Raw genomic sequence first — 26,424 nt, 5'->3', positions numbered from 1 at the left:
GGGCTGTCGCACCGAGCCGCGCCGAGCGCCGCCGGAGCCGCAGCGCGCCCGCCGGAGCGCCCGCCTCGTCCCCGCCATCAGCGCCGCGGCTTGAGCTGCCCTTGAGAAGCAGCGGCGGCTCCTCTCCTGCCGCAGCGGGACCCAAAGGTAGCGCGCCCGTGCCGGTGCCCCCGGCGGCGGGGCTGGCGGAGGCCTGGCCGCGGGCAGCCGCCGTCAGGGTCGCGGCGGGACGCGGGGGTCGCAGCGCGCTGCCGCCGGCCAGGCTGGGGCGCGGGGGGTGGCGGGGGAATGGCGGGGCCGGGGCCGCCGGGCAGAGCGGGCGCAGCTGAAGTTTTCCCGGAGCGCCCCGGCGGCCGCCGGGAAGGCGGCTCCGGTGTGGGGGTGTGTGGGTCCGTGTCCCCTCCATTGGCCCCCCTCGGGCCGCGGCTGTGCGGGGGGTGACGGCAGAAAGGAAAGCGGAGCTGGCAGCGGCGGCGGCTGCAGCAGCGGCAGAAGTGTTGAGTGGCTCTAATTGCACAACCGCAGGGAAAACTTGGGCGGGAGACTCGACGGGTTTCACTAGAGAGGGCACAGCTCTTCAGCGTCGCTGTCTAGAGTCGAAGAACGCTTTGGGTTGGAAGGACCGTGGAGATCATCTCGTTCCAACCCTGTGCTATGAGCAGGGACACTTCTCACTATCCCAGGCAGAGCCCATCCAGCCTGGCCTTGGACACCGCCAGGGATGGGGCATCCACAGCTTCTCTGGGCAACCTGTGCCAGCGCCTCACCACCCTCACAGTAAAAAACAATTCCTACTATCTAATTAAACCTACTCTTTTTTAATTTAAAGCTAGTCCTTCCTGTGCTGTCACTACATGCTCTTTCAAATAGTCGCCCTTCATCTTTCCTGAAGGCTGCTTTTGGGTAGTAAAAAGCTGCCATTAGGTCACCCTGAAGCCTTCTCTTTTCCAAGCTGAACAATCCCAACTCTCCCAGCCTTTCCTTGTAGGAGAGGTGCTCTTATCAGCTTGGTGGCCTCCTCTGGACTGACTCCAGCAGGTTGCTGTCCTTCCTGTGCTGGGGTCCCAGAGCAGACCACATCTTGCCATGCTGTTACTCTGCCACCCCTGGAGGAGCTCTGGAAAGTATTCCAGTGCCAGGCTGGCCACTGCACTCAGATAATTCCAAAAGTGGAAAAGGTTGAGGTACAGCTGTAGAGAGGTAATGTTTTCTGCTGAAATGAACATGGCTAAGGCTTTCAAAAGAGTTTGCATTTTGCAACGTTATTTAGTAAGCCCACAGGAGAAAAAAACAGTGCTTTGTTGTTTGACTTACAAGTATTTGCTATGGAAAGATAACATCCAGTAGTTTCAACATGAAACCATCATAGCATCAACAGTGGTGTGTCTGTGCACTTATGGTATCAAGTTCAGTGTGGAAGTTTGTGGTTTTGTGTCATTTTGTTTTCTCTCAGTGTCAAGAAAAGTCCTGTAGCTGACTCAGTATTGATGTACCTCTACTCTGAATTCTGGTGACTGTCCCTTTTGACCAAGCAAAGCATCACAGGGAAGATTCCTATTGTAGAGACTGGAAAGGAGCCACTCAAAGTCTTTGAAACCTTTGTGGACCTCAGCTTAAACTCACAGAAAGTTTATGGGAGAAGCCCACATTTCTGTGAGCACTTAAGATCCTGTTATGTTTCTCACTGTCATTTGCTACACAATAATCTTGCACAGTCACAGTCAGTGTTACATCCACTAACCTGGTTACATAAAGTGCCTCCTAAGTGTCATCATCTATTCTCCCCTTTACTTGCCTCTGAAGTCTCTAGGATGGTAGCAGTATTTTGTTTCAGAATAAGAAAGATAATTATGTTAAAAAAACAACATAGGTTTAAACAAATTGTGTTGATGTAGAGCAATGTGAATCTTACTCACTTCTAACCAAGACAAACAAAGAAAAGGGGGAAATAAAATTATAAATTTATACTGCTTGTTGGGTCTGCTTAAAACTTACATAACAATTGGATGCAAAGGCATGTGATATTAAGTTTGTTATTACACTGCCTGAGATACCATTATTTGGTGTCTGAAATAGTATTCAGAAAACCCCACTGGGCAAATAAAACCCAACAACAACAACAATAATTATTTTTTAATAGCACTAAGGCAGAGTTTTCATACCTTGGCTGTGCAGTACTGGTAGTGCTGCTGACATAAACTTTCTCTTCATACAAGCCAAATTAAAGATTTCCTGTCAAAACCTGCCTCCCTCCCGCCATACATACCTAACTGAAATTGCAGCCATGAAAGGGGAGAATAGTAGTTCTCTCAGGTAATAAAAAATGTAGAATATATTGACTTAACTGTCAGAGGTGTGGAAATATTGACGCAGTAGTTTCAGAGCTGTGCTGACTAAACAAATGCACTTTACATAAGAAAGATAAAATCATTTACTGTTAAGTTTGAAGCTGTTATCAGGGCTTTCTATGACTTGAACTCCTGTGCGGAGGTGCTTGATCTAGTGAGGTATTGTGCTCTCACTATTGATTGCTCAGTAAGCAGAAAAGATTCCTCTCAAGTTGCTGTCAGGTACCTGGCAGACAGGAGCCTTTTGCATAGGGGTGAACTTTTATGTAGATAAAGGCATGACCAGGTGCTACTGCTAAACCAAATGAAATCAGTCAAAAGTCGTGTTACTTTCAATAGTTTTTGCTCTTCTATGTGTGATTTGACAGTTGGAAGAACAAAAATAACTGTATTTCATTGGAACCATTTTAATCATACTCAGTTGTAAATATTATTCTTCATCATAGGTAATTCAAGAGAAGTGTAGATCCTTTTCACGACTGCATTTCTCCTGCTAGTCATTATAAAAATAGAATGGGATGTTGATGTGTGTTTTTGTTTCTCAGCAAGTAGAAATCAATGGGAATTAGCAAACTGTGAACATAAATCTCCTTAGGCAGCGGTCTTTAAGTGCCTAAATATTTTTAAATCTGGCTCCATATCATTAGACCTAGATTTAGTCTAGATAACTATTTTGTATGTTTTTTTCAAAGGGGAAAAAAGTACCTTGGACGCCTGAGGCATTCAAGGCTTACTTTAGCATCATCACTTGTTGTTGACTAGAGCAAAATGCATATTGTTAGAATAATGGAAATACTTTTTGATTTGAGTTTAAGCTAATTCATTGCTTGTGTGCAGTAGTGCATTTGAAGTTGCTTTTTATGTCAACACTGGCAATACTGCGATTTGCATTTATGAAGAATGTATTTATGAGACTTCAAGTGTACTGTTGTATTATGTTCTGTGTGGGAACTGAAATTAGAGTGCAGGAAGCTATAGCTGTAGAGTAATTCTTTTTTAATTTCCTTTTGAACCTGATAAGATTTTTAGAAAGTACACATTGAATTCAGTACAAGTTTTTGCTTGACTATTGGCTTCATATATCTTTTTCTGAGGCAACCTTATTGGAAAGAATTAATAAAACCAAGCAAGTTGTTTCGAAAAACAAGGCTAGTATTTCAACATTCTTCAGTTAGTAAGGTAGCTTTGTAGACAGAGGTTTTTATTTTTTTGAAGCAAGGACAGGGAAGTTCCTTGGAGGCAGGTAATAATACAAATATGTATATGTATTTGTGTGTGCAGACAGGTTTTTAAATTATGAACCATTAGCATTTCAACAAGAAGAAAAGTCTTCAGACTTCACTTAGGACACATCTAAGCACGTGTGTAGCTTCAGCCATACAATTTGTATCTATGCCATCTTTCTTTCTGGACATAGTTGTGTTGTATTATGATATTATCCTATACTGTGTGTGGTTTGAACATTAAATTGCTCTTTCCCACTCGAGCATTCATCGTTTGTGTTACTATTGGATGACTCATTTAATAAAACAGCTGAAGTGCATTTTTTAAAAGGAGGTTCTTTCAGCAAATGTTGTACTAGGCACAGTCGAGGCATGCTGTGTTTTCTGGGAAGCTGAAAAAAGCAGCTGCTCCATCAGCCAGCTTTTAGTTGTAAAGAAAATTAAGCAGCTTGAGTGCAGTTAAAAGGTAACGAATACAACTCAAAAGAATTTAAGGCAAGTAAACAGGATGGGGTAAAAGGATTCTGCTGCCTTTATGTACTCAAATAATACTGTTTAATAATTCCATGTAAGATTAAAATGCTTGAAAAAATAATGAAGGTCTGGTGCAGAGAACTGAGTGGGATGTGCTCTAACAAAAGATTAGGACAGCATGGCCAGTGTGAAACCTGTTGGATATTGGCCAGGAAAAAAAAGCAACATCTGAATCATACAGTTAGTCAACAGCATTGACAGAAAAGAAAACTACCTGAAGGATAATGAAACTTCATATATATATAATTTATATAGCAGTAATAGCTGGCTTATAATAGTTAATAGCTTGCACATTAACTTCTAAAGGGATGAGTTTTGATTTGTGAAGGGAAAGGTGTAGGTATTTTTGTGTTTGAAACATTCACTTGTATGGAGAAAACTATTGCAGCTTGTAGCCATTTCCCTTTGCATGTCATTTCCTGCCGGTGTCTTCAAGGGGCAAACCCAGTGTGGGGGACTGGTGGCCAAGTGTAGAGACAGCCTCACCACAGCCAGAGGTTAATAGCTTAACAGAGTGAGTGCAAACAGGTTTTTCCACTTGTTTCTCAAAATTGCTGCCACATGTCAGCTGCGCTTATGCCAGATTAACTCATTGGACTAACAGTGTGAAGAAGATGCATTAACTCTTGATTTATGGAATTTCATACCCTACTTAAGGTATGATAGCTTAAGGTGTCTTTGCAGCAAATGCTCCTGAAAAAGACTGGGAAGAACTAACAGTGGTCTTTCCAAACAGAATATGGGAGAATAATAATGTGCTTGTGCCTAATTTCAAACATTTAATGTAGTTTTTTAGGGTTCTGTAAGTGGATCAGTTAATAGATTTTCAAATAAATTTTAAAGAAATGGAAAAAGCTCATGGAATGAAACATTTCCTGTTTAAATGGTGATAGATGAACAGGTATAATGGTGTTTCAGAGAGGTGAAAACAGATTGAAGATGCTAGGTGACTGGAGCAGACTGATGAAGGAATACTTTACATCTCATTCCAGTACTGAGGGTGGAATATTCTTAGAAGAATAAAACAGTGGATATATTTTATCTGTTTCCTGGCTTTTTTTTTTTTTTTTTAAATTCAGCACTGCTTGTGAAGATTATTCATTTCTCCAGTGTACAGCATAAAAATAGAAAGTCCCATTGCAGTCATGACTGTAGAGAACATTACTGTTATCCTGCACATCTGTACTGTGTCTCACACAGGTTTCATTACTTCCATATCAGATAGAGCAGGCATATGTGAAATCTGTGACTAGGTAGGTTTATTTTGTATTATGTGAGTCCAGATTTATGTTTTCATTGCCCATCACGGTACACATGGGTTTGGCAAGTGCAAATGTGTGATGTGACATTTACAGTGTTGTGCTGTCTTGCATTATAACCATTCACTGAGCTTCTACATGTGCAGACACTGCATCCTGACAGCACTTTATCTTTTTGCCTGTCTCACTTCTGAGAATTTTTTGGGTAATTATTATGATTTTTGGGTTTGTATTACAATACCTGGCATCTGTATAAAATAGGTGTTTAGCAGTTTGTGCTACAGTTGCTAGAACAAACTTTAAAAGTAGCATTTTGAAGTTACCTCTCAAAGCCTGTAGCTCTTAATAATTCAAATGTTCAATCCTGTTTCACTGACATAGGAATTTGTGATTAACAAATAATCAAGATTGCTGACAGGCAGCCTGCAGCTTTTCTTTTCCAGTTTTATTTTTCTGTTCATGCAAGTAAATTGGTGGCTGTCTTCTGCTATCTCATTCTTTTGAGCTCTTGCTGTTTTTTGAAATACTTGAAGTTATTCTTCCTTTTCCCCGAAAACTTAGGATATTTGCTTTGTTTACAAACTACAGTATTTGTCAGTTCTAGAACACTTCTTTTATGATTAGTTCTCTTTATGTACTACAAGTGGGAATGTTTGTTTATCCCTCTTGTAAAGATAAGATTGATTTCTGATACCAGCAGATTAGTTATGCTACATTTACATCTAGATGGGCTACCTGTCTTTGACTAAAATATCTTAATTTCCAGATGACAATTGTAACATTAGCTCTCTCCATCTGTCTTTGAAAAAGTAGTCAGCTGGGCAGATCCATAACAGTTTATATTTCTGTTAAAGCTTATAGAAGTAGGAATAACAACAACAACAATAATAATAATAAGCCACATGGCAAGACAGGGGGAGTATACTGTGCATAACATACTGCTGATGGCAGTGAGCAAAGTGACACTGCTCCTCTTCTGCAGCACACTGTGATTGTTCACTTGGTGGCTCTAGTACAGAAAAAAGCCACATTGCTGACATGGATGCACTCTAAATTCCTGGGAAGGGATGGGCATCCAGGAATGGGTTTTTAAAAGTGCAGAACTCTTAAAAGCAGCCGGTAGCAGGCTGAGAGTGAAATGAACTCGCTTGGTGGAACAAAAAGGGGAACCCGCACTTTTCTTCTCATCCAGCCTTTTCTCACTCTTCCCTACAGTTGCTGAATTTGAGAATTGTGCTGAGTTTTTCTGGCAGCTGATTAATGTTAGATTTTGAAATGGGCCTGGTTTCTCTCTTTTAGTACACGTCAGAGTAGAAGGTGCCCAGTGACTCAGGTGACACTGGCACACTCTAAAGGTTGACTCATGTCTTAGTCACCTGCTTTTTTTAAGGAAATTTTGGTGAGTATAATCTTGGACTAGTAGATACCTAAATACAGTAACTCTGTCTTCACTAGGTAATTTTTTATTCTAATAAATGTATTTCCAATTTACTTGTTACATCACAGTTGGGTTCCTCAGAATACTGTGGGAAATGCTGTGTTAGGCAAAGTTGTATGCAAAGTCAGCTGTGATGATAGAGATACTATTTACTTACCCATTTTGGACTCCTCTACTTTTTATTTTTCCTGGTATGTGTGAAATTTTGCTTGCTTTATCAAAAAAGCTACAATAAAAACATCCACTGCATAACCTGAAGCAAAACTGCCTGATGAAGTCTTCTGAGCAGCCTATTATATCAAATAGATATGAAGAACATACTGTGATATCATCCAGTCTTTCCCATTATGTATGACAGCATGTAATTACAAAGCTTATAAAAAACCTCATTGCCAATTCCACAGAACATCAGCAGAGCCAGTGGGACTTAGTTCGATTAGGCCTTTTGATAGATTAACTCTGCTGACTACTGCAGAGGTACTTCAGGATGATACAGCTCCGTTGCCCATCCCAAATCTGGAGGTGATTAGTGCTCCCTTGTATGGAGTTTGGCAAACCACCGTGGTTAGTAATATATCTCAGTTGTTTCAGCTCAGCTGAACTTTCTATGGACTTTTTATCTATCAGTGTTCCTCAGGAGCAAGAAAAAGTCTGAAAAATCTAAGTGTGCCCCTCTTCAACGTAAACTGGCAATCCTTGTCTGCATAATTGTTCATGTTGTTAGAAGCTGTAGGTCAGGAGCTTTAAGAGATGTCTTTAAAACGGATCAAAGACCGGGTGTCATTGTTGAAAGTGTTGGCTTTAGCACTTGCCCGTAGGCAAAGAATGAGTCAATGCCAGGCCAATGTGAGAAGCACCCGAGTTTCTGGCTTTCTGTGCTTCCTGCCATCACCTGATGGGCTTCAGCATGCTCATTTCCTAGCCTCATAATGATTTTCTAAAACACTGTTTACACACCTTGCATAACTAGAGCAGTGTATAATGATATTAAATTATTTTTATTGCTATAATTTTGTATATATGAAAATATTTTGGTTGGAAAAGTATCCATCTTTCAGGTTCCAGATTTTTAGTATTATCAGAAGGCTACACTGTTCTAAAATGAATACTTCAAATGTTCATAACCTTTTAAAAAAATGTTTTGCAAAATGCTGATAGTGTATATGTACATAATTATTATATACTTGATAAGTATTTTGAGTTTTATTAGTTTTGTTTCACATGCATTTCCTAAACTTGAAGTGGGCTTATATCCTTTCACTTAGAAATTACTAGACAGCCCCATTCATTCTCTGCAAGAACTTCAACAAAGTGGGTTTTTGTTTTACTGGTAGTACCAAGAACTACTCTCAGTTTTGACATCTACATCAAGATTAGGAGAACTGAAGACCTAGTATTTGTTAGTTATTATAATCATCTCCTGTGATTAAATCCTGTTGAAATTACAAACCTAGGCATAGCATTTATACAACAATATTCTGTAATTAGAAACAGCATACTGGAACTTTGGCATTTTTAAAAGCAGTGGTAAAAAACTAACCCTTTCACTCATCAGCTTTCTAAGTCCCTGCAAGCCAACAGTTTGTGTAGAGGTATAGGAATTAACTTACCAGTTCCAGCAAATCAGTCTGGTTTCTTTGTGTCTTTGTTTGCTTGTTTTAAAGGTATAACCTAGGCATGGGTAGTCAGATTTGTGAATCTGACAGTAATGCTGACATCCAATTTCAAATCCTCCATGTGGCAGCAACTCCTGCTATCTCATCTGGTAATGATCAGATACTATTTGTAAAAATACAAGTAACAGATATTTGCAGAGCATAATCCATTTAGGCTCTGTTTGCTGAAGATGTGATTAAGAAGAAACAGTTTTAAAGAATTTACAGAACTTTTTTGTAATTTTTGAGCCTTTGACATATAAAACATATGGATAGGTGGATATACTTTTATTTCCAGCTATTTCCTCATCCCCAGCAAAAGAAATAATATCTCTACACATCTTGAATGCATTTTTTTAATGAATATGAGTGCTTTTGTTTCACTAGCAGTTGAATCGGGGGAATAAAGGGTGTCAACAATGCTTAATATTAAGTGTGTACTATTATCTACATTTATTGCCATAGTAAAGGCCAGTTTAATTCAAGCAAAAGCAATGTATCTCTGTCAAGTACCAGATCATGTAGTCAGGAAAACTGGCACTGCTACCATAATTAGTTTGTCCCTCTCTCCCCTCCCCCTAAAAAGAGATTTGGTGGTGGTAGACATAAATACTTTTGACAGAATTCTTCGCATGACTTGCTGAAGCACTTGTACAGAAATTCCTCCTGTAGCAGGTATACTTTTGATTTATTTGACTGCACGTTTCTGCAATATTATGTCTTTTTCTTTGGCATATCTAAGCTAATCTTAAACAGTCTTCAAGTGGCAACTTTCACCTTCTAGGAGGTGACTTATATTACCAATGTAACACTGGAGTTTGCTCAGACTTCCTATAGAATATCCATAGATAGTGGAGTCTGAACTGGTCAGATTGTCTCAAGAGCCTGACATTGCTGACAGATGCCGGATTGCCATCATTACTTTTTTTAGCTGGATTCCCTGTACTCCCTCTAATTATTCCATCTTACTAGTTTCTGAATGAATTATTTTCAACCAAGGTTGATAGAGGGGAAGAAGACAAAGTCAAGAGCTCAAATTGCTCAGTGCTCATCACATTATGTGTGAGTTAGCTTCACCTAAGACACTAAAGAAAGGGTGGGGAAAACCATCTTCATAAAGCCCTGTCCTCTGCAACAATTTCAGGTCATGTGAATATCACTTTTCAGGAATCTCTACCCACCTGACACAGATTGTAAAATATTCTTCCTGCAAATCAATTTTGGAGGGGATCTTGACTCCAAATTAGGCAAAGTATTTCAGTGTTGGAATGTAAAATCCACTGGCATTACTACACTAAGATCTGATTCAATGTCCCTAAATGATCTTTAGGAGTTTGCCAATAAATTCAGCAAAGGCATGATCCAAGTAGGAATGTCAGTATTAATTATGTGAGATTTGAATATCCTAAATAGATGTTGCTATCTGTTATTGATAATACCTCAGCAGGTTACAAAGCTTTCACCATTTACAGTTTAGGTATGGCACACAAGTGGAAGCCAATCTGTTTGCCTAAGAATAGCATTCAGAAATTAAGGCTGTGTTACTTCTTTGAGTTTTTGTGTTCCTTGAGAGCGGGACATTGTGAGGAAAGTGGGTTATTACAGGTATCTATGTAGGAATGTAAAAAAAATTTTCTCAGTGCAGTAGGTTAACATGATGCTTGTTAATTTTTGTGACCTGGTCTCATTTCAGATGAAGAGGTTATCTGTCCTGTCCCAACAGTGTCTTGTGCTGATGACATGTCTCCTAATGGCCTTGGAAGCTGTACCTATAGACATAGATAAGACAAAAGTCAAAGCAGAAGGCCATGTAGAAGGAGAGAAGGTAGAAAATCCAGTAAGTATAAAGAAACTCATCTGATTAAGTGTTTATCCTAATTGTTAGTAAGCTGGATATAGCAAACTCCTTTAGAAAGAAACTAATATTCCCTAGCATTGTCAGTGTGTGTGCCATCTACTGTGGGGATGTTCTGTTTAAATTTGTTCTTTATTTATTTTCAATGAGCTGCTAAAGGTGAGCTGGCATATGGAAGGAATTCCCAGATTACAACAGGAAGAACATAACTGCTCCACAGAGACTTAATTCAAGTGATTGAGTGGTGCCTTAGGAAATTCCACTCACTGATTCCAGTTCAGTGTTTCAAATAGAACAGTAACAAATGAACTGCGCTGTTTTAAAAAAGTCACACACTATATTAACATGACAGATGCTTGTGTATTACAAGGATTCCTAATCACTTTTCATCTCTTCCTTGTCAGTTGCTGAAACAATGGATCATAAATTGCTATAGGACAATGATGCAAATCTGAAAACACAAAGATATGTAGGACAGCATAGTGTTGCTAAGATTAGAATGTCAGTTTAATAACTGTATTTAAACAAAACTAAATAACTAATTGTCAGTGTATTCTTTCCTCAATTTCCTTTTTTTTTTTTTTTTTTTTTTTTTTTTTAAGGATACAGGACTTTATTATGATGAATATCTCAGGCAAGTAATAGATGTCTTGGAAACTGATAAGCATTTCAGGGAGAAACTCCAGACTGCTGACATAGAAGAAATAAAGGTGGGTTCGAAAAAAAGAGTTAAACTGAAGTTAATTAAATCCATAATCATGAGCCATGTATGTTGTATTCGTTCTTCTCTGGCTGTTGTGCATTGCCCCTTCAGGAGCTGGAAACTTAGGAAGGGATGAGTAGAAAACAGTCTAAAGTGACAGACTTAAGGAGGAGATCCTGCCTTTTTTGTTTCCTTTAATCCCTCATGCTGCTGCTGGCAGCTTGTGGCATCTTTTCCTTCTGTGCTATATCTAGTGTCACCCTTGGAGATTCCTCTCCATTTTCAGGTTCTTGCAATACACATTGGTGTTTGCTGCTGCCTTGTACCTTTCCCCAAGCCTACGAGCCCTCCTAGAGAGCATGAGGCACTTTGTGTGCTTCTCACAGTTCTTTTGAACTCAGAATATTGAGAATATTTGATCAATAAATTTGTCACAAATTTTTTTAGGCATTGCTCCTTCAAGGTTATGGCCTTGCTCTTTGGAGGAGCAAGATCCTTAGAGATTCTCTTTTCTGAAGGCTTTTAGGCTTACTCTCTGTTTCCATAACCATAAAAATTTTGAATCTGCTCTTTGGGAAAATGTTGAGATTCTTAGTGTGGGCTACATCATTGCCAGAGACTGCCTTTAATTTGCTGTCTTGCAGTTTGTGTCTAATGTGAATCCTAAAGGCATCTTTCTTCCAGTGTTTATGCGTGACTTTTTTTGTTTTTTGACAGAGTGGAAAGCTAAGCAGAGAGCTTGATTTAGTAAGCCACCATGTGAGAACACGGCTGGATGAACTAAAAAGACAAGAGGTAGCAAGATTAAGAATGTTAATTAAAGCTAAAATGGATTCTGTTCAAGGTAAGAGTACAGAATTTATTTAGGTGAGTTAACAGATGGAATTGTGTTAGAGAAATGTCAAAGTCCAGCAGCTGTGCATTGTTTGTTGTCACTAGTAATGACTGAACTGAGAATGAGTGTCCTTTCAGAGCTGGCCTGGAGCCATTAAAGACCTGTCTTTATAGGAAACTGGGGAGCAGAGATTAGCCATCTCTGTTTTATAAATAGCTGAACTTGTTTCTGTCAGTGGATTTTTCAGATACTTCTACCTCTTATTGCATCAGTTCATAGATGGCACACAGAGAACCAGTAACATAGTAGGTCTGTGTTTAAGAGAAAAGCCATGACACAGTATTTCATATCCTTAGGGGGTAGAAAATAATTTTTTTGTCAGTATTTTATTGTTGTAAAGATGTTTGCAAGTTTTCAAGAGGGATCCCAAGAAATTCAATACATAATGCATCAAATAAAATACTCCTAGAATAAGGATCTGTCTTGCAGGCTAAACTAATTTAAATGTGGAAAAAAAATGTTTCTGGGGATGTTGTTCCTGTTGCAGACAAGCAGTCCAGTGACATCATGGTGACATTCACAGCTAGGTGACAGCAGCTAATGATACCTGGGTGTGTACATAGTTGTTGTAGGTATTGTGAAGTTTAATGGACTGATTACTTCTACCCCCTCTGCTTTCATAAATCAATAGTAACTAACAGAGTGTGCTTTAGAAAAAGAATTACCATAACACCTCAGATCTTACTGTGTAAATGTGAGATCTTACATTTGGGAACAGATTATTGCAGTTCGGAATATTCAGATGAGTACTAAGCTGTAAAAACACTTTGCAAAGTTTATAGTCAGCTTTGCCCATGAGTGCTTCATATCATATACACGTATGGCCAGATTAACTATAAAATACAGCTGCCTTTACACACCTAGACAACATCTTGGAAAAGGCACAGGAAAAATTCTATAGCAGCAGCAGGCAGAGAGGTTTGACTTCCTTTTATTTGCTCTTGTAATCTTTTCCCTATAACACCACTTAGTATTTTAGTCTTCTGTCTGTTCTACAAAAAGAAAAAAAAAAGGCACACAGACCCCTCCTCTTTCTTTCCTCTCAGCTGAATCAGGTTTAAAGAACTTCAGATAACTAGATCTGAGATTCTATTCAGCATATATTCAGTCCTCATCCAGATGTGTTTTTAAACATTTTTAACAAGATCCTACTTGACTGAGCAGTGCAGGCCAGAAGAATGTTAGGAGTTGAGTCTCAGATCATTCAATAATGTGGCAAGTAAATAGTGTCCAATAGAAGTAGTCTTTTCCCCTAAATGTAAGACATGGAGAAAAACAGGTTTGGGGTCTGGTTTTTTTAGTATTTGCTGGTTTTTCTTAAGTCTATTACTACACTTCTGAAAATGTTTCAAACATAGACAAAGGCACATATATTTAAACAGAAATTATGATCTCACCAGGGAGGAATGATGGCTGAAATCTGCTGTTTTGTATTAATACAAACACACCATTGATTGTAAAGCAGATAGTTTGTGAAAGAACAGTATATTCTGTTTATTCAGAATATTTTCCAATATTCTGAACATATATTCAGTATATTGGAAAATGTGCTTTCCAATTTTTTTAAAGAAAATATTTTTTGCTAAGCCATCTAGTAAAAGATTATCACAACTGTTGTACTTAACATATCAAAGCATAGGAGAGTAGCATTAGTGTTCAGAGACCATGGTAACAGCTAGAAAAGCTGTGGTAGAAACATGTGTAGTTTTAGTGCATTGTGTGGTGATACTGGTGGATATCACTCCTGTCACAAGGAAGAGAAAATGTTTCCACCTTTTAGACACAAGACCTGACTCTCCACTGTCTTGCACTTCTAATTTTTTTGTAAGTGAAGTTTAAATATCTACTTATTTGATTTGACACAGTTTTACACAACTGTAAAACTGTACAAGATTTACAACTGTACAGTTGTACAAAAATCTTTGGCCAGATGTGTCATTTACAAAATGTCCAGGGCAGTTGGATTTCTCCCAGTGCAGGAAAAATAAGCAAGTTGTTGGTTTTGGTAGAGCACAGTGTCAATTATCTCATTTATATAAAAGAGATTTTTTTTTTTTTATTTTGTAAAACTCAAATTGATCATACTTTCTCTTGCTGAAACAGAAGCTGTAATTTGTGCATATAAAATGATAAGGTGCAATGCACCCATCAGAAGGAATGTAGTGCCATCAATGTAGTGATGGCACTACATCAAGTTTGTAGGAATGTAGTGCCATCAAATTGCCACCAAGTTTGTCAACTTGCTCCAGGAAAAGCAATTTTAGGTATGTTACTGTAGTTTCCTCCAACAATTAAAAAATTATTCAGTCCTCAGGGAACCTCAGGTACTTACAAGGCATAAGCTCCCGTGTGAGAGACTTCTTGATTTTTCTGGATTTCAAATTTATTTTAATGTTTTACATGTATACCTCATTCTTCCAGACACTGGTATAGACCATCAGGCTCTCCTTAAGCAGTTTGAGCACCTGAACCATCAGAATCCTGACACCTTTGAAGCTAAAGACTTGGATATGCTGATCAAAGCAGTGAGTGCCAGATTTGAATTGCTATGGGGGTCGGGGTTTTAATTATTATGCTTTTTACCTCTGGTAAAGGGAAGTCCTTTCCTATATACTATATTTTATAAATTACACACAGTTTTCATTTTCAGAGAAAAATCAGTTGCCTCCATGCACACTTGAAAACTGGTGCCAGTGTGCATGATGCAAAAAAGTCTATAAATTTTGGGATGTCACCTTAACAGGACTTAACATTCATATGCCAGTACAAGCAACTTTGGGAATAAACCACACCTTTATAAGAGCCTTTAAATTAAACACAGGTGAGATAGGGGTGCCTTTTTCTGATTTCTCTTTCTATATGATAGAAGACTCTCAGAATGATGTAAATAATCACCCCTAGCCTAGCCACATGAATTTTGGGATATCCTATATATACATCAAGCTGCAGAACTACAGCAGAGTAGAATTTGAGATAGCAATATTAGAAATTGCTTATACTGGGCATGGCATTCAGTGTCTGTTCAGCAGATTCAGTATTAGTCACAGGTGTGTGGGGTTTATTCAGGGGATGCAGTTAAGCTAAGCAGGGCATGTCTTTTTTTTCAACTGCTAGAGAAAAATAGACTTCCCAGAGGGAAAAATGTCTCAGATATATTCCAGAGAGCACTGCATGTCTGATATGAGAATTTGAATAGTTTTAAATACTTCCAAAACAAATTGAAAGATAAAATCTTCCAAGGGTAAAAAAATTGCACAGAAATTATCTCCATTTTCTGTAGAATTATTTTTATAGAGATATTATAATTTTTCTGAATATTTCTGAACATGTCTTCTGGGAAAATTCTGGTTGGCTTGGAGAAGCATACTCTTAATGGGGCAATTATTTTTTAATTATATATTTTATTGTTTTGTCTTCTTGTTTCTCAGTCAAGATGTTGACAGGGTATAATGCATACTTAAGGGATCTTAGCTTTGGAATTGTTTTTTAAAACATACAGTGAATCTGAAAAGTAAAATGTAAATAACGGAGAGACAATATCAGGTGTAAGCATGTTACTTTGAAAAGCACTACCAAAACATCCTTTAATACTTTGGCCTGTATGAAAATGACACAACTTTAAACTCTATACAAGAACTTGTCAGAAATTCTCCTCTCATATCCTTTCTCTTAATTTAATTATTTGGGGCTTTTTAATTTGATTTGTATTAAGCTGCTGCAAATGAATTCCAATTATTAATGAAGGCACTTTTGTCATTAATCTGTAGGATAAACTACAAATGTTCTTATTCTGAAATGATCAAGGAGTTAATGGTACTGTTGGTGTAGGACTTCATTGACTTCATTTATTACTCACTGATGAGAAAGGACACCTTGAAGCCTTCTTACTGCACCATGTAATTGCAAAAATTGTCCAACAGATGAACCATTATAAATTAACTTCTGTGGAAGGGAGGAGAGATGTTTCTGCATCACTGTCATGTGAAAGGAAGCCCTGAATGGCAACACGGCCAGCTTTGCCCACAGATCTGAACAATACAGTGGTTTTAATGTCAGATTATGTTACGTAATCATCTGTCTGCATATATCCCTATTTTTAGGCTACAAGTGACCTGGAAAATTATGATAAGACTCGCCATGAGGAGTTCAAGAAATACGAGATGATGAAAGAACATGAGAGGAGAGAGTATTTAAAAACACTGGATGAAGAAAAGAGGAAGAAAGAAGAATCCAAATTTGAGGAGATGAAGAAAAAACATGGAGATCACCCTAAAGTTCACCATCCTGTAAGGCCACAGCCTGTTCTTAGGTGACTGAGTGTGAGCTTTCCAGAGAGAAAAAGCTAATACACAGAAAGGTGTATTTTGTTTGTTCTCATCATTTGTCTCCTCTTACTGATATGGGAGAAGAGAGTGGGCACACTGCTGAGAGCATGACAAACCCCGCTGTATAAACTCCCATTTTTTCTGTACAGATGTGTTATTTGCTGCCAAGATTCTTATACAGACACTGAAATTCCTAAGGAAGGAGCCAGAACAGTATTTAAAACTGTAGGGATGCCTGCATGGTATGCCTAGCCTGCAGGGAACTGCATCACAGTACCATTTGTTCTAGGAAAGGCAAAATAATTCAGCTCTCTTCAGTCGTTGTTTCTGGATGGGGCTTTGGGGCCATGGCTGATTATTACAGGTGCTCCTTTCTACAGAATATGCATTTCCTTTACACTCCCCCTTTCCCTGGACCTTTAGTCTAATGAAAGTATTAGACTTGACCAAAAGGGAAGGAAAGAAAATGCCACTGATTCCTTTTGCCACATGACTAGTCAGCAAATAAAGAAGGCCTTTCAGAGAAACCATAATGCAAAGGTAATGCAGAGAAATGACACTAAATTGTCTTTTGAACAGTTTTTCTTTGTAACCAATCTATAGGGAAGCAAAGATCAACTGAAAGAGGTGTGGGAAGAAGCAGATGGACTAGATCCTAATGAATTTGACCCCAAAACATTTTTCAAATTGCACGGTAAGAGGTTTAGTTTTAATTTACTGAACAAGTGACTTTGTTACATTCTGCTGAGGACAAGTTTGTCATATGTTAGGATAAAGTCTTACACCTCAAGCAACTTGGGTGAATCTGAACAGTACAGAGGAGAAAATATTTGTTACTGTTTGTAAATTTCATGCAATGTTTTAAATGGAGTTTAAAAATTAAAAACATTCAGAGTTTTGTTGAACGACTCCTAAAATCATGCAGGCAAAACCCAGTAGTGATTTCTTAGGGAAGTATGGGTACTTAGAGGGCTGTCCATAGGTATACCTTTGGTTGCACAGTAGGTACTGGGAATAAATGTTCAGAAATTTGTGTAGGGGCAAAACCTGTTTTCTCATCATCTCTGCAGATACACTTACCAAATACCCCTAAATCTTTGGAGTGGTCATAGAAGGGCCAAACTTCTTCAGAAGTTGAAATATTCCCTTGATAAAACAAAACCCCTCTAATCCTGCCTCTAGATTTCTGAGGAATGGGCAGCTAGAAACAAGCAGTAGCAGAGATAAGGATGCATATCAATGAATGCCTTGCTTTACATATGATGGTGTCATCAAGAAACTTTATGTTCTGATATTGTTAAATGCTTCATCATAAAGTGCCCCTGAGTAGATCCTGCCTGGCACTAGGCTGCAAAGGGTTGTATAGTATACAGAATTTCACTAATCTTAAAGATGATGATTTAGATAAAGAAAAGTGTTCTAGTTTGAGCTTGAACTTTTATCTCAGTTTATAATACATAATAAGCATGTATTATGACAGAAGCATAGAATGGCTTGGGTTCTTAATGATCATCTTAATGATCATCTGATTTTAGTTACTAAAACTTATCTCTTCTTTCTAGAAAGAGATTTTGAAAGATAGCTTTCTGAAATTTTTTGGTAGCTTGTTTGTGCAAAACCTACCAAAACAGAAAGAGCTGAAATCACCTGTTGCCTTAGAGCTTAGTATATAGAAGACTTCAAAGCAATTACACAAAAATACTGGGAAATAATTTGAAATGGATTGTTTCTTTTCATTTCAGAGGTAGTGTAACAGTATTCAGAGCACAATGTAGGATAAAAGATGGATCATTAATTATCAAGTATTCTCCTCTCTGCATTTGTTATGACAAGTCATCTTACGCTTATCTCAAGTGCTCCATATTTTTGTAGATTTTCATATCGTTCTATAAGTTTTTAAGGAGTCATGTTGTCAGTTAAAGTTTTTATGCAGAATCTTGTTGCTTGCTCCTGAGTCTAATTACAAATCTAGTGGTTAAATGGGGACAACTTGTTCTCAGCAATATTTTTTGGCAGTTGCAGTCTGCGCAATCCTGCGGTGACCTATTTCAGTTTGCTAATCTAAGAAGTAGAGAGATTGCTCCAGACTTGTCCAACCAACCAAAAGTGACACTCCAGCCAATGCCTGATAAAAACCTAAACAGAAGAAACAACCTATGTAACCAGCTTTTTGCTAGATGTGTACACTGATCCTTACTTAACTCTTACAGATCTATTATGTGTATGATTTTCTATATGTACTCAACTTGTATTTTTAAAACTTCTTTTTGTAGATGTCAATAATGATGGTTTCCTGGATGAGCAAGAATTAGAAGCTCTATTTACTAAAGAGGTAAAAAAAACCACTGAGAATCTTAACTTCTGTCAGTAAATGGTTACAGGGATGTCTGTTTTTCCCAAGTATATTTGGGGGGCTTTGGACTACAAAATAGAGTATTCATGCCAAGTTTCATGCATCCTTAATATTTCTACAAAAATGTAAAACCTATCAGCAGGCAAAATAAAGTAGTTGAAGCATAGGAGTCAGACATCAGAAATCATGTATTTTTCTGTCCCAGGCTTGCTGGAGATTCTATAACTACTCTGCAGGATAGGTATTAGCTGTGTAAATTACAATGTAGAGAGCTGCTCTGCCTAGATGCAGCCTCATAAAGGTTCTGAAGCTTGGCACCTGTGCTCAATCAGTGTTCACCAACAAGTCTGATGAGAAAAAAGCTCACACTTGTGTGCCTCGGCTCAGGGACAGCACTGTGGAAGTGGCTACAGAAATTTAATATATTTTATGTCTGGCTAGTTTCAAGCACATCTGATAAAATAGACAGGCTCTTAGTTTCTTTAAGCCTTGGTTGGTTGTCTAAAAATTTAACTCTGGTACAATAATTTGCCATAATCTCCTTCACTACAATGAAGACACAATGCAGTCTTTTTGACAGATGTCTCACTGTTTTATAGTTTTGTAGTGTAAAAACTAGGGCCTTAAAATTACCTGTGGCTGGGCAAGTGCAGCTCAGTGCCTGAGAAAGCCAAGTAGAAGCATATAAGCATGAACTCTCCAGAAAGGCATTGTACAAGAAGAGAAGTGAACCGTTACATTTGGCCCTGAATTTGTCTTGTGATACCCTGAATGCTTACCGGGGTCAGCTGCATGCCCTGGTGACAAAGCCACTCTCTCCCATTCCAGAAACCACGTGGAACTTCTGCCTGCTTTGAATCAAATGTAGGATCAGACTTTGCACACTGAGGTCAACTTGACTGTGACATCCACAGCACTGAATTGTAACAGACCACATGAATTAACTGAAAACTTCATTCTTAGGGAAGAAAGGCTCACTTGTTGCTTAAATACTGTGCTGAAAAGGGAAAATTGCACACAGAGAGATCATCTCACACCACTTTTCCAGATATGCTCTGCCATTTGAATGATAAGCCTTTTCTTCAAACTAACATGTACTAATTTTCAATTTCAGTTAGAAAAAGTTTATGATCCCAAGAATGAAGAGGATGACATGGTTGAAATGGAAGAAGAAAGGTTGAGAATGAGAGAACACGTAATGAATGAGGTGGGGCTGATTCTCTTCTGTGTTCAAAAGATACAGTTCTCCTAACATGAAGTGTTGTCCAAGTGCAGCAGAAGGGGATGGCCTGTCTCACTGAGTGCTGCTTATGCTGGGATTATGCCAAGTTACAATTCTCAAGCCCTGTCCCTGTAGTCTGATGTAATGCCTGCTGACTAGTTTTTATATAAGGAGTTCCAGAGAAGGAGTTGTTTTATAGCCTTGGTTGTTTGCAGATACTGAGATAAAACAGAAATTCCTTGTGAGTTGTGGGTCAAACAAGGAAGACTCTAAGAGTGCTTTGGACCTTGGCAAATGGGTCACATTAGGTGTGAGAAGAGGGAGTAGAGCAATGTCCTCTTTCATATAGCTCAGCTTTGTGCCTTTAAGAGGGGGCTCAGAGCTCAAGCTATCACCTGTGACAGTGAAAACCTTCACTGGCTCTGATGGGTTTTCAGCTCAGGAGATACAGGGGTGTTTTGAACCATTGTGTTTTTCATCCATAATATTTCTGTATTCATCTGTATTCCTTAAACTTGAGGAACAGGACAAGTCTGGTCATCTATTAGTCATAAAGGGAAGTATTTCCTCCCTTCCCCTTAAAGGATTCCAACACAATTCAGTTGGGTGGGATTTTTGTTTTTCAAAACCTCCTCCTCCAATGGCAGAGATAATTTTGTAACTGTGAGTCAGAGTAGTTACCAGAAAGCTACAAAACTTCTTTTCTCAAAAAAAATCATACATTCCACTATTAGTGTTTGGACTGTAAGCACAAGTGTTTCCAATAAAGCCAGAGAATTTTGAAGTAAAATGTCAGGATTTACTTTGTAGTTCTGTTTTTGTTAAGCTACATAAGCTTGGGAGAGGAATTTTCAGAAAATGTGGGCACTCCCTTGAAAATGTGACATAAAAAAATTGAAAATGGTTGTATTTGACTGATTAAATAAAAACATTGGCTCCTCCAAAACCTGTCCTTTAACTTGAGCTTGATTTTTTATTTCAAATAGGTTGACATCAACAAGGACCGGCTAGTGACTTTGGAAGAGTTCCTGCGAGCTACAGAGAAAAAGGAATTTTTGGAGCCAGACAGCTGGGAGGTAATGAAAGTGTGTTCCAAGTACAACATGCAACACCATTACCAGCACTTGGAGCAGGAAACCAAACGGCGTGTCTGTAACCTTTGGTTTTTTTCAGCTCTGCTTTGGTATGTGTGTCCTTAAGCCCCTCAGCTGAAGGTAGCATTCAGCTGCCTAAATATAATGCAGATGTGAATTCCACAAGCGGAAAAGGTCTGGCGCCACCCCGGGGATTCGGGAAGAGGTTTTCACACGTGCCTTTCAAATGGAAATGGACGTTTTGTTTATCAATCACTTCAAAGGGAAGATAAGATCTGGAAGAAAGAGGATATTTTCTCCTACATCTAAATCCATAATAGCGTTCTGTTGAGAAAACAGATGAGAAATTACTATTTTGCTGTTTTTGTTGAGTGTACACAGTGTCATGTCTCACTGTTTTGTTGTGAGGGTATTTTAGTGAACTGTGCAAGAATTTCAGTAAGAAAATAATAAAACCCATGCTTTCCTGGCTAAGTATTCATGCTTGTATGTATTTTCTTGCAGACACTAGATCAACAGCAGCTCTTCACTGAGGACGAGCTGAAGGAATTTGAAAATCACATTTCCCAGCAGGAAGATGAACTTAGAAAGAAGGCAGAAGAACTTCAGAAACAGAAGGAAGAGCTACAGAGGCAGCATGATCAGCTTCAGGCTCAGAAACAAGAGCTTCAGCAGGTACATGTGTGAGGACAGCATATATCTGTTCTCTTTTTTCTATCCTTGTGTGTGTAATGGCTCTTCACAATTCCCAGTGCTGGAGATTTATTTTTATTTCTCATATGAGTCTCAGCTGAATTCCAAACTAATGGTACCACAGCAAATAATAGTCTGGTGTTCTAAATTAAAACAACTCAGCACTATACCCACTAAGAAAGACCTTACATAACTGCAAAATTCGGTTTAGGTGTATTCATTTATGTCACATCAGAGAAAACTGACAAATTCAAGTTTTTCAACTATTGTATTTTATTTTTCGCCAGGTTGTAAAACAGATGGAGCAAAAGAAACTACAGCAAGGAAGTCCTCCTGCAGGACCAGGTGGAGAACTGAAAATCCAACCCCGTATGTGTCTTTCTGTGTAGATACACAAGCTTTAAAATAAGATTTGCAATGTAAAAGTCATTACCTCCATATTTTCTGTTAAAACTATTAAGCTTTAATGACTTCTGAAGAGAGGTTCACTAACCTATTTTTCAGAGGGAAGTGAGTACTAAGTACTCCTGAAATCTCACTGCTTTTAAGTCCATAGTAAGAAACCAGAGTCCTAGCACAAGGCATCCAATGGACAGAGAAGGAGGATTATGTTGTATTAATCTGAAATACTGAGATCTAGAGCATCCAGGGAAGAACAGGGACATAGAAAAGGTCCCATGATCTATGGCTGCACTGCAGCCTCAGACTGCAGAACAAATCAAAGCATTTAAAATCCTCAGTGGCAAATTTACCAGCAATTGGATGTAGAATGACACAAGAAGTTAGCCTTGGGCAGTATGAATGACCAATTGCTTCAACACCCTCAGGAAAAGGCAGTGGCATAATAAATCACTGCATTTCATCACTAGTGGCAGCAAAAGTCAGGTATATATTAGCAGTTCCTATCCATAGCAAATTGCCCAGGTTTCCTTTCTGCTTTTTGTCCATTGGGCTCTGCTGCCCCATGCATCCTAAATTAGACTTTTCATGTCTCTAGAAAGATTGAAACTATGCTGGCTTTATTGGCTTCATGTGGTGATATGATCAGTGAAGCTCAAGAACTTCTTGACACTGATGTCAAATATAAGCTTCAGACCTATCTAGGCAGCCTTTTGAGTGCTAGGAGCTCTTAACTGCTCCTGCAGGGCCAACAGTGGGATTTCAAACCTCAGGAGCTGTGATTACAGCTTACCTTGTTGGAGACTCTGAAATTCTGCCCACTCAGTTCTGTGAAGGGATGAGATTTCAGAATCTATTGAACTCTGCCTTTTACTTGCTTTGAAACTCTCTGTAGGTAACTTCATTTGATGATCCTTCATTCCAAGAGCCTAATTTCTCCTCACCCTCAGTAAAACCATTGTGTGTAATTGCCAATGATACATCTTTCAATACTGTCAATATTGTAGCAGAGACTGTTCTTAACACATGTATTGTTTTATGTAAAATTATTCTGTAAAGTCATTCAATTAGGTGTCATGAGAATTCATTATATTAGTCAGAACTGGTCACTACTCATTCACTGAATCAAGGATGTCCAAGTAGACACTACTTTAAATCTGTAGGCCACTGGAGCTACTAACAGTATGGGGAAAAAAAATCCAGAAATGGAGCTGCACGCTCTGAAATCTTCATCAAACTATGAAAATTAGTATTACTTAAATGTATGCAAAGAGAGAACATTGGAAGTACTGATGCAGTGAGGAGTAACATACAGGAGCAAGTTGTTAATTATTTCTTTTTCACGCTTCCCATATTGGGATTAAAGGCCTCATAAAATCATGATTTATTTCAGAAAGAACAATGTGTTTAGTGAGGCTATTTCACAGAAAGCAGAAACAACTTATAATCTAAGATGTAACACTGACTAATAGTGCAGTCTGTTGGGTCTCAATCCAATTTCATTGTTAGGCACACAGAAAACTCTTGATTCCACTTACAAACCAGAAAATAGATTTTCTTTGAGCGTCCCTGTGCTAGAAACTTTCATTTGGAGAATTTTCACATTTGGGGCCAGTTTACTGAGAAGTTACAAAGTGTTCTTTACTTGTTTTCCAGCTGCTGAACACAAAGCTGCAGATGCACCACAACACCCAGCAGGAGGAGATCAGCCTTTACCACCAGGACATGTCCAAGAACCAGCTGTCAGAACTGATCAAGTTCACCCTTAACCACTTGTGCCTCGACTTTATAGCATCTTTATAATTTGGGGTGGGAGGGGTGGGGGGGACAGGAAATCAGAGTGAAACATGAACTTTCTCCCTCAGACTGTAAAATCATCGGGAATGTTAGAGATGAAGTATCAGTCAGATTGGATTTTTTAAGTTAAATTCATTTTCTCTCAAGTGCATCGGTAAGAAACACAAGGGGATCAAGTAGAGGCTATAACAGAGAAGGGAATTAAGAAAACCATTAATACTAAAGGTTTTTATGGCCAGGGGTCTGAGCAGTTGAACTCTCCCCTCATAAAGAAGGGGGAGATGTCTGCCATTCTGTGTTTAGGCATGAATCAGAATCTTCTCAGAGAGGAAACAGGGAACAGGCCTGGATGTTAAGTTAGCTCTAGTTGGATGTAGAAACTCCAGAAATGCTGAAAAGCAAAAGATGGGGAAACAACGACCATAGATAAAGGCCTATTTCCAGTACTACCAAACCCTTTCTTCTTTGAGACCAAATAAAAATGAAATTTCTTAATCACAGAAAATTTTGCACTTTCTAAAATTTAAACACAGCAAAGAATTATGTGGAACAGTGAACATTTTTCATGTTTACAGAAACCTAAGAATTTCACTGAAAGCCTTCAAAAGGAATACTGTGCTTGTGTACTGATCTGAACCGTCCTCCTTGTTGAGATGAATTCTGTGTAGCAGCTGAAAGCTCAACTGGCCCTTGGGACAACACTTTTGTCCCCATTTCTTTTATCAGATGCCAGCTGATCTCAAAATTTTGCATGTTATTTAGTAAGCTTTTTATGTTGATGGAAATATTGTGCAAAACAGAACAAGACTCACTGTCTTTTTCTGTGCAATTGTCCTACCTCCTACAATAAAACCAGATTTTTCCAAGTGCACCATGTGCTTCAGAGAGCTCTTCTCAGACATGAATCTGGGATTTGTGAAAGGTCTCACTGTTGACTCTTATGAGTCTTTCAGCAGTTGGTCTAAGGTTAAGAAGTGTCCTAAGCCAGGGGTGCTACTTGATTGTATTATTTTGGTCTTGAACCAGGATAGGTCCCTAGTATTGCAAGCCAAGATTTTACAAGAGTAAGTTGATTTTCATGTCAGTTTTATTATAATGCTAAAAAGTTGTGCCAGTGTCCCTGCTTCTCATTAACTTCAAACTGAAACTATCCTAAAGTGTAAACCTTGTGTGGATTTCCTTGTTTGCTTGGGTTTTAGTGGTTGTTTTTTTGTTTGTTTTGTTTTTTAAACATGGATTGTTCTGATTGTATAATACTGGCTTTGGACGGATACACACACCTCTGCTAGCATCCTTTACATTTCCTTCCTGTTCTGTGGCTAACTGCTGACAGTGGCATTAAAAGAGATATTCTGGGGCTTGAGCAAAGAAACAGAAGCATGCCTCTGTTAGAGAAATTTGTTCCTTTCAGAATAAGACTTGAATATTTTAGGCAAACTCAAAAAACCAGAGGGAAATTGCTAACATTTTGTGTTGATTTTGGGAAGTTTCTCACTCTGATGAACTTTGGTTGATGGAAGCCAGGCACATTCCTTCCATGCTCAAGGCTTCTTTCATCTGACTTGGGCATATTCATGTTCTCCACACAATGCAGCAGAACTCGGTGCCAGAACAGATTAGGTTTCCTTATCTATTTTATCCTGTTGTCATGTTACATTTCCTTCATTTATACCACTCAATTTGACTTATTTCACCCTTTCATTTTGTTCTTTATGCAAGTAGCTGACATTTTTAGTTTCCAAAACCAATGTCTCCACTGTTTGTCATTTCTATGCAGTTCTAAAACAGTTTGGTTTTGTCTTTGTCTGGAGATTAAAATATCTTTCAACAGCCTCATCTGTTTGCAAAGAGGCCCAGACATAGTTCCAGCTCCATGAACTTTCTCTGGGCACAGCCCTGGCTTTGGGGTTGTAGCCTCATAATGGGTAACAGGGTGAGGAGGGAAACAGAGGGAATTATTCAAATGTCATGGTAAAGGCAAGGGGAAATCTTAGTGCGTTTTCCCCATCTCACATGAAAGTTTACAGAGGACAAGTGGTACAGCCACAGATGTTTGTAGAGATTCAAGGACCGAAACCTTCAGTATGAAGGCATTTTACCATATAAATCATTCCTTCAGGCTACTTCTGCCTCCTAAGATGCCATTAAATGTCATGATGGCTTTGTAATGCAATGCTCAAGCTTCAGTTTCAGTGCAGCCTCTTACATTTGATTGCAAGGTCCTGACTCTGCTGTTGGCAATTGTCCCCCTTATCCCATTTGCTTGGAAACATCCAGAGTTTTGTAAAAAATTGTTGTAACTTGGAAAGTGGAAAGGTATAACCACAGAGAAATAAGGGACTGGAATATCGTGGGCACAAGTGCTTCTGCCTATATTGTTCTGCTTTTCATTTAGGAGGTGATTACAACAAAACTGTATCTAACTTTATACAGACACCAATTCCACCACAAAGATGCAGAGATTTGGTTTTGTACTTGGCTGGGATTTTGGTAGGAGATGAAGGGGTAAAATTTGGTTAATGTTGTACAAATTCATATCTCTGGTGCAATATATGTAAAAAAAAAATAAAAGCCCCACTCTGTACTTTGTATAGATTAGTTTTTAACTGGATTAAACTGAAACTCAGCACA

The 26,424-nt window shown here is 38.6% G+C and overlaps 1 protein-coding gene across 1 annotated transcript; it reads left to right on the top strand.

The window, feature by feature from the left end:
• NUCB2 (nucleobindin 2) lies at nucleotides 1-26,424 on the top strand. The gene is made up of 13 exons (XM_021525617.2): nucleotides 1-147; nucleotides 10,151-10,294; nucleotides 10,915-11,022; nucleotides 11,733-11,859; nucleotides 14,332-14,435; nucleotides 16,011-16,196; nucleotides 16,839-16,929; nucleotides 18,509-18,567; nucleotides 19,703-19,795; nucleotides 20,797-20,886; nucleotides 21,409-21,579; nucleotides 21,885-21,966; nucleotides 23,653-26,424. Exons 2-13 carry the CDS (start codon nucleotides 10,151-10,153, stop codon nucleotides 23,763-23,765), a joined length of 1,368 nt encoding a protein of 455 aa, XP_021381292.1. The 5' UTR covers nucleotides 1-147; the 3' UTR covers nucleotides 23,766-26,424.

The sequence above is a fragment of the Lonchura striata genome, chromosome 6, assembly GCF_046129695.1.
Source record: "Lonchura striata isolate bLonStr1 chromosome 6, bLonStr1.mat, whole genome shotgun sequence".
NCBI lineage: Eukaryota > Metazoa > Chordata > Aves > Passeriformes > Estrildidae > Lonchura > Lonchura striata.
Note: the sequence above shows the minus strand (reverse complement) of the source record. Positions and strands in the feature narration are given on the sequence as shown.